This window comes from Anomaloglossus baeobatrachus, chromosome 7, assembly GCF_048569485.1.
Source record: "Anomaloglossus baeobatrachus isolate aAnoBae1 chromosome 7, aAnoBae1.hap1, whole genome shotgun sequence".
NCBI lineage: Eukaryota > Metazoa > Chordata > Amphibia > Anura > Aromobatidae > Anomaloglossus > Anomaloglossus baeobatrachus.
Genome location: NC_134359.1, coordinates 304925534 through 304934911, shown reverse-complemented (window position 1 = coordinate 304934911; position 9378 = coordinate 304925534). Strand labels below are relative to the sequence as shown.

Below are 9378 nucleotides of genomic sequence, written 5' to 3'. Positions count from 1 at the left end.
GTCACTGCTACGTCTTCGCTGGTTGTGCATGCGAGCCAATCCCCTGTCCATGCTGCCTGCGAACAAGCCTCCTCCACTCCTGCACCTGCAGTTGCCTACGCAGAAAGAACACCATCATCAAGCACGTCCTTGTCCCAGCGCAACGTTCAGTTATCCATTCAGCAAACCTTTGAACGCAGGCGCAAATACACTGCCAACACCCCACATGCCACAGTTCTAAATGCTAACATTTCGCGACTGCTTGCGCTGGAAATGTTGCCTTTTAGGCTGGTTGAGACAGAAGCATTCCGCGACCTGATGGTGGCAGCTGTCCCACGTTACTCGGTCCACAGCCGCCACTATTTCTCCCGGTGTGCCGTCCCCGCATTGCATAACTAACCACGTGTCACAAAACATCACACGTGCCCTGAACAACGCTGTTTCAGCCAAAGTCCACCTAACCACAGACACGTGGACAAGTGCATGTGGGCAAGGCCGCTACATCTCGTTGACGTCACACTGGGTTAATATTGTGCAAGCTGGGACCCAGTCTGAGCGAGGGACGGAACACGTCCTTCACACACCAAGTTTTGCAGGCCCTACCTCAGTCAGGGTTTCACACACACTCTACAGCTCCGGAATGTCATGCTCCTCAGCCTCCTCCTCCTCCTGCGCATCCTGATCCACTTTACCCTCCACACCAGTTCCAAGCTGGAAGTGTCGCGGGCGGAGGAGGGGACGGTGCGCTCTCCCACTGCTCGGGTCCGGCTGACGCAGCTCTACGGCTGCTGCTGCTCGTTGGCTCGAGCGATGGCCGGATCCCGGGGACTCGAGCGGCGCTACTCGCCCGTGAGTGAAAAGGGGTGGTTTGGGTTTTGGGGATATTGTCCGTGACGCCACCCACGGTTGTGGTGATTGTGTGGACACCACCGCTGCTCTGGACGGGGATCCCGGGAGCCTGTGACAGGGAGCAGCTTTGTTGTTATTTCTCCCCTCCGTGGGTAGGGGGGTTGGTTGTCCCGGGGCCTGGTGATGGGGTAGAGATGGATGACAGGCGGGTTGCGGGGCCTGATGAAGTGCAGGGTCGCAGGGGCAGCGCTGTGCCGCACGGCACGGAGGTACTCACTCAGCCCAATGATGATGACACAGTTCACGGTAAAACAAGTGGCTGGATGGACGGGTCACTCGGACGGCTGCGGTTGTTCCTCCCTGCAGGTTAGTGATGACTGTCTCTCCCTGCACCTAAGTTAAGTGTTGGTAGTGATGGTTTCCCAACGGTAACCCGCTCCCTGACCTGGATATGGGCCGGAGGAGCCCCTTTTGCCCACAGGCGATGGCACTGGGAGACGGTTGCCCTTGGCGGTGGCTGTGTCTCCCCTTCACGGTTGTACGGTTGCCTTCTATCTGGACTTGGCTGTTTGGAAACCCTGAGGTCCCCTTCACTAACGGATTTGGCAAATTCACGGCGACACCAAGCCTTGCCGGGATCCGAAAGTCCTCTGCCAATGGTGCTGGCTTCTCTTTGTATACCGGTCCGGTACGGCCGGGTCACCACCCGTCCACGGTCCTTACGGCAGACTCCAATCGGCCTCCACTGCAGACGGTCACCACATCCTGCCAACCTTGCTGTCCTGTCCAGGCCACACACCCGGACCAACTTCAGGCTCTTTGCTGTCACTTTTCTCCTCTCTACTACTTTCCTCCTTCCACTTCCTTAGCTTAACTCTCACTGCCTGTGTTTTCCCTCCTCCTCGGTGGGTGGAGACCAACCGCCTGGCTCCACACCCTGGTGTGGACAACAGCCCCTGGGGAAGGCAACAAGGATTTTGTGTTTTGACTATGATATGCCTGCAGGGAGTGTGGGGTGTTTAAGTGTTGTGCTCTGTGGCCCCTGGCTTGTCCAGGGCGACACAGAAGCACTGCAGCACTGCCTCGGCGAAGCGGCAACAGGCAGTGCTGAAGCTAATCTGCATAGGTGACAAACCCCACAATGCAGAAGAGGTGTGGACAGCTCTGAAACAGCAGGCAGATCACTGGCTCACAACTCTGAACCTAAAGCCAGGAAAGGTCGTGTGTGACAATGGCCGGAACCTGGTGGCGGCTTTGAGGCGAGGCCAGCTGACACATGTTCCATGCGTGGCCCATGTGCTCAACCTCGTGGTTCAGCGGTTTCTAAAGTCATACTCAGAGCTGTCTGATCTGCTGGTACAAGTTCGCCGCCTGTCTGCACATTTTCGAAAGTCACCTACTGCTTCAGCCGGCCTTGCCGGCTTAAGACGCCGTTTGCATCTTCCGGCACACAGACTGGTGTGTGATGTCCCCACGCGTTGGAATTCAACTCTGCACAAGTTGGTCAGGATATGTGAGCAGAAGAGGGCAGTTGTTGAGTACCTGCATCACCTAAGCCATCGGGAAATGGGTCAAACTCCACACATAACACCTGAGGAGTGGAGATGGATGTCCGACCTATGCACCATCCGCCAAAACTTTGAGGACTCCACCAAGATGGTGAGCGGCGATGACGACATTATTAGCGTCACCATACCGCTTCTCTGCCTTCTAAAATGGTCTCTGCTCAAAAAACAATCATGATGCATTGCAGGCGGAGCTCGATGAGTTTGAGCAAGAAACAGTAGTGGGTGTGGGTGATGATAACACACAGCCCAGCCTCGTCTCATCACAACGTGCAGTGGAGGACTATGACGAGGAGGAGGATGAAGACATGGAGCAACTCTCTGGCCAAATTGAGGATATGACATGCAGTCATATCCTCGGTTCAGCGTGGCTGGCCAGAGGACAGGGTAGATGATGAGGAGGAGGAGGAGGAGGACAGCATGTTCAGTCATCGTGTTGGTCAGGATACTGAAGTGATGGCTGTTAAGAGTCTGGCACACATGGCTGACTTTATGGTAAGCTGCCTGTCTCGTGACCCTCGCGTTAAGAACATCTTGGCCGACAATCATTACTGGTTGGTAACACTGTTAGACCCACGCTAAAAGGAGAACTTTATGTCTCTTATTCCCGAGGCGGAGAGGTCAGGCAAAATGCAGCAGTTCCAGAAGGCCATAGTCACGGAAGTAGGCAAAGCATTCCCCTCACAAAACGCTAGCGGCATAGGTCATGAATCAGTGGACAACCGAGGCGTACAGCCGAGAGAGGCACAAGTCCAATCCGCCAGAGGTAGGGGAACAGTCTTTAAGATGTGGGACAGTTTTCTCAGCCCCTCACGTACCACAGCCCCTGAGGTGCGGGGTAGTGCCACAAGAAATCCTAAGTTTGCCCAGATGCTGAAGGAGTACCTTGCAGATCGAACAACTGTACTCCGACATTCCTCTGTGCCTTACAATTATTGGGTATCCAAGCTGGACACGTGGCATGAATTGGCTCTCTACGCCTTGGAAGGCCTGGCCTGCCCTGCCGCTAGCGTTTTGTCAGAGCGTGTTTTTAGTGCCGCAGGTGGAATCATTACAGATAAACGCACCCGCCTGTCAACTGAAAATGCTGACAGGCTGACTCTGATCAAGATGAACAAGGGTTGGATTGGGCCAGACTTCACCACACCACCAGCAAATGACAGCGGAATTTAAAGTTTGCCATGTACCTCCACTCACCCATGGGTACACACTTCTGGACTTTGGATAATCGCTGGACTGCTCCTCCTTCTCCTCATGCGCCACCATGATGATGACCGTTACAAATTGCAATACTTAGGCCTTTGTTTCAGGTATACCCCCAGTGGTAAATTTTTTCGCCCATTCTTTGCAGAATGGACATTACAACGACAGGAGACCCGCTCCTTTGCAATGGGAACAATGTTTTGAGGCCCTCATGCACGTCTCTACCCAGGGACAACGTGGAGCCTCCCAATTTTTGGCTGCCCTGCCTAAGGGCTATACTACAATAGACCCACTTCCTTCCAATGGGCACTTCAGGTTTACAGGCCCTCATGCACGTCTCTATCCAGGGACAACGTGGAGCCTCCCAATTTTTGGCTGCCCTGCCTAAGGGCTATACTACAATAGACCCACTTACTTACAATGGGCACTTCATGTTTACAGGCCATCATGCATGTCTCTATCCAGGGACAATATGGAGCCTGACGCTGCCACCGACTGCCACACACATGCTGTTTTTAAATGCAAGCACGGACGCAATAAGAACCTAACTGGTTTTTAGGAGCGACAATTACTGAGAAGTCTGACACTATCAGACACTGCTGACTGACGTGTATTATACACTAGACTTGTGCGTTATATAATAGTTTGTGCAAAACGCGCACCTGTACGCTGCCACCGACTGCCACACACGTGCTGTTTTTAAATGCAAGCACGGACGCAATAAGAACCTAACTGGTTTTTAGGAGCGACAATTACTGAGAAGTCTGACACTATCAGACACTGCTGACTGACGTGTATTATACACTAGATTGTGCGTTATATAATAGTTTGTGCAAAACGCGCACCTGTACGCTGCCACCGACTGCCACACACGTGCTGTTTTTAAATGCAAGCACGGACGCAATAAGAACCTAACTGGTTTTTAGGAGCGACAATTACTGAGAAGTCTGACACTATCAGACACTGCTGACTGACGTGTATTATACACTAGACTTGTGCGTTATATAATAGTTTGTGCAAAACGCGCACCTGTACCCTGCCACCGACTGCCACACACGTGCTGTTTTTAAATGCAAGCACGGACGCAATAAGAACCTAACTGGTTTTTAGGAGCGACAATTACTGAGAAGTCTGACACTATCAGACACTGCTGACTGACGTGTATTATACACTAGACTTGTGCGTTATATAATAGTTTGTGCAAAACGCGCACCTGTACGCTGCCACCGACTGCCACACACGTGCTGTTTTTAAATGCAAGCACGGACGCAATAAGAACCTAACTGGTTTTTAGGAGCGACAATTACTGAGAAGTCTGACACTATCAGACACTGCTGACTGACGTGTATTATACACTAGACTTGTGCGTTATATAATAGTTTGTGCAAAACGCGCACCTGTACGCTGCCACCGACTGCCACACACGTGCTGTTTTTAAATGCAAGCACGGACGCAATAAGAACCTAACTGGTTTTTAGGAGCGACAATTACTGAGAAGTCTGACACTATCAGACACTGCTGACTGACGTGTATTATACACTAGACTTGTGCGTTATATAATAGTTTGTGCAAAACGCGCACCTGTACGCTGCCACCGACTGCCACACACGTGCTGTTTTTAAATGCAAGCACGGACGCAATAAGAACCTAACTGGTTTTTAGGAGCGACAATTACTGAGAAGTCTGACACTATCAGACACTGCTGACTGACGTGTATTATACACTAGACTTGTGCGTTATATAATAGTTTGTGCAAAACGCGCACCTGTACCCTGCCACCGACTGCCACACACGTGCTGTTTTTAAATGCAAGCACGGACGCAATAAGAACCTAACTGGTTTTTAGGAGCGACAATTACTGAGAAGTCTGACACTATCTGGACTGTTTTACACTGTGTACACCAGCCCCAGATATGATGAAGGCTGGTATGCGGTCACCACTACCCTGCCTGCCTGCCTGTATACTGCTACAATAGTCCTGACAAGGACTCTTCTGGTCACTAGCCTGTATTCCGACCTGGCTATATCCTGCCTGTATATAGCAACAATAGTCCTGAGAAGGACTCTGCTACTGTACTCCGACCTGGCTATACCCTGCCTGCCTGTATACAACTAGAATAGTCCTGAGAAGGACTTTTGGTCACACTGTTTGCAGCCCTGCTCCGGAACTAACTATAAAGGGCCGCAAAGCTTTCCCTGAATCAGCGACACTCTCCCTGCACTGACTGTCTGGATAGTTGTGAGCAGAGCACAGCGCGCTGGCCGGTATAAAGGCTCGGTCACGCTGTGCAGGCCGGCCAATCACTGCAATTTCACAACTAACAGGGCTGTGGCATTGCAGTGGTCTGCCAGCCAATCCCTGCATGAGGGCTGGCTCTCAAAAGAGCGCCAACATGCAGAAATGAAGACCACGAGTAAAGCACGAGTATCGCGAGATTACTCGGTCCCCGCCGAGCAGCCCGAGTACAGCGATACTCGTGCGAGTACCGAGTAGTGACAAGCATGCTCGCTCATCACTAATAATTAATCCAAACATGTGAAGCTCATTGTTCTTTGTGCCTGAAATACTTCTTAATACTTTAGGGGAACCAAACAGAATTCTGGTGGATTGAGGGGTTGAATAATAAATGACCCTCTGAATAAACTTTTCACAATTTAAAAAAAAAAATAAAAAAAGAAATAACATTCTTTTTTGCTGCATTTCACACTTCCAGGCTGATCTACAGTCCAAGTGTCACAATGCCAAGTTAATTCCGAATGTGTAAACCTGCTAAATCTGCAGGGGGTTGAATACTACTTGTAGGCACTGTATATAAATCTCCAAGCCAATTTGCATAACATAGAAAATAGGTTTTATTATACTCACCTGTGGGGTGGTCTGGTCTAATGGGTGTCCCTGGTCTTCATCCAGTGCCTCCTCTCTTCTTACCATCACCATCCTCTTTCCCACTTTGTGTGGATAATGCATCCTTTGTCATCCAAATAGTGTCCTCGATTTTATTCCTGTGCACGCGCATTTCTCTCTGCCATGCTAAGGGCAGAGCAAGTACTGTAGTGAAGAGGGAAAGGTCAAAGGAGCATATGTGCACTACGATATATTGTTCTGCCCTCAGCAGGACAGAGAAATGAAGCTGTGCAAGAGCGCAATGGAGGACACTGTGTGGATGATGTAGGACGCGTCATCCAGATGAAGCAAAGAAAGAGTACGGCGATCACAAGAATAGAGAAGGCGCTGGATCAAGATCAGAGATGCCCATTTGACCAGACCGCCCCACAGGTGAGAATTATAAAAAGGTCTTTTTTATATTATATAGACTACAGGGACATAGACATGCACTGCACTATACACTGTATCTCTATATACCACTATAATCTCCCTGTGGAGTCAAAGGCTGCAATGCAGCTTCAAGTCTGAAAAATTCTACCTGTGACATCAACAGAGCCTGTGGCTCTAGGCTTAATCTCCTGCCTGTAATGTTGAAGATTGTCAGTTTGACTCCTGGGAAAAATAAAAAAAAAAATACATTTTTGGAATTGTCTTTCATTTTGTTATAGCACTTTTAAAAGAACCAAAATAGATGAGCTTTTCTTCACTTCTTAAATACAGGGATATAGAGATACACAGCTGTGTACAGAAGTATCTCTATGTAGCTAAATTATCTGCTTATTGGTTCCCTATCTGCACTACAGGTCAAGTGTGATGACTGTCACACAGTGGTGCTAGACTCTACAAGTATGCAGTAAATGGAGAGATAGTCAGACAGGCCGACATCATAAACCAGGAGAGCATGACAGTACATGCTGCAGACATAGGTGAGGTCAGGATACAAGCCAAAGGTGAGAGTTCCAGGACAGTACATAGAAGATACAGGGATCAGGCGAGGACGTGATCAGGAGGAAGTCCAAGGTCAGAAGCCGGGAAGTCACAACAGAAACAGGAGAGGACAGGCAGAGATGGGTAAACAGCAGTTCAGAGTCGAGAGATCAAGATCTTAATACTGAGCAACATGGGAGCCAACAGCACAACTGTAACCAGGAAGTACGACTGGTGGCGTCTTGATCTAACATGCTCCCTAATGAAGCAGAGCAATCACCGGGAATAAGAAACATCTGCAAGATAATCTCCCAGGACCAGAATGAAACCCAGTGCTGTGAAACAACCAGCAGAGCATGCATTTTGCAAAACGCTTTGCACATAGGCAACATATACCGGCTCTGCAGGAGAGCATGGCAGAACAATACAGAATGTTCTGCACAACGGAATCATGACATCAAGATTACCAAATTCTCCTATCTCAGTGTGGTCAGTGGCTCATTACTGGTAGAGCTTCTGCCTACAAATGGGGAGGTGGCGAGTTTGAGTCATGGGGAGAGTAGACCAGAGGAGAGGAGAATTGTTGAATTTAATTTATGCCCCATCCCCAAGGAGGAGGATCTGTGAAGCCAATGAGGAGAGATGAGAGGAAGCCAGGTCAAGAGCAGTGACTGCCGGGACATGGGACTGAGCCCTTAAATTGGGACAGTCCCTCTGAATCTGGGATGCATTTACACACTATGGTAGGTGGAAAAAGTACAAAGTGTGAGAACAGCATTGCCTTAATAAATAATATCTGTGTGGTCTGTTACACAAAAGGAAGCAAAGAGACGTTGCACAGACACCGATTTAAGTGTAACAATACACTGCGCTGCCTGGAACATCATTTGGTTGGAAATGAGATTTAAACACCTGATTTGCAATACTGGCTAAAAACAAATTCACGCTAAACACTATTTGCATAACTCTTACATCAAACATACATTTTATTTCTAACTTCTCCCAAAACATTACTGGTACGAGCAAAGACTCATTACGGAGGTTCATGATGCCGAGTACAGTTGGGTCTTTCTGATAATCTTCAGCGTCTTGAACGGTGTGTTGGGATATGTTCTGAGTTTGTGCATCTTGGTGGTCAGTGCCCAAAGCCTGAAGATTGGACAGAAGTTAAATCCTCCTGGGGTAATCAACCTTCTCATAGGGCTGGCAAACTTTGCATTCCAGTGTGTGAACAGCTTCCAGGGTCTCTTATCTAAGTTCTTTATCTCTATACTGTGTATGAGGGAGGTCTATGTCCCAATCACTGTGGGCGCGCTGACTCTTACATACTTCACCTACTGGCTCACCGCCTGGCTCTGCGTCTATTACTGTGTCTCCATCTCCAACTTCAATCATCCGTTCTTTCTCTGGTCCAAGAGGAACATCTCAATGTATCTACCACGTATTCTTCTTCTGTCAGCAGCCGGTTCTTTCTTCATTAGTCTTCCCGCCATCTGGACGGCAAGTGTGGAAGTCACTCTACAGTCTCCTGTGAATGGCAGCCTCGGACCCCACTTGATTAGTTGCTCTTTCTATATTCAGCCTTTTTACGTACAAGCTGCATCATCTATTGGATGCTACGCGCCATTTCTACTGATTCTGGTCTCGATTATAGTGACTAACTCTTCACTTATAAGACATTTACGGAAAATGAAGCAGAAGGATTCTCGATTCTCCCAAACCAAAGACCAGGCTCACGTTAATGCTATAAGGACCATGTGGATGTTCCTTACAATCTCCATCATATTCTGCACCAGCGAAATGTTGCTTTTTTCATTGCCCCCCAGCCGTGAAGACAATTGTATATTGGTCAGCTGGTTGATATTTACGTCCTTTCCAGCAGTTGAGTCTCTCGTCATTATTTTTGCCAACCCCAAGCTGAAGAAGCAAATTATGGAGAAGGTCCTGTGGTTTAACAGAAAGTTATAG

The 9378-nt window shown here is 48.9% G+C and overlaps 1 protein-coding gene across 1 annotated transcript; it reads left to right on the top strand.

Moving 5' to 3' along the window:
* The first annotated feature begins 8688 nt into the window (after positions 1–8688).
* On the top strand, positions 8689–9378 carry LOC142246813 (taste receptor type 2 member 143-like). Its single transcript, XM_075319863.1, has one exon. It carries the CDS (start codon positions 8689–8691, stop codon positions 9376–9378), a length of 690 nt encoding a protein of 229 aa, XP_075175978.1.

Bases quoted from the DNA above. Each gene is read 5' to 3' on its own strand.
- LOC142246813 (XM_075319863.1), top strand. From the start codon at position 8,689: ATGAGGGAGGTCTATGTCCCAATCACTGTGGGCGCGCTGACTCTTACA.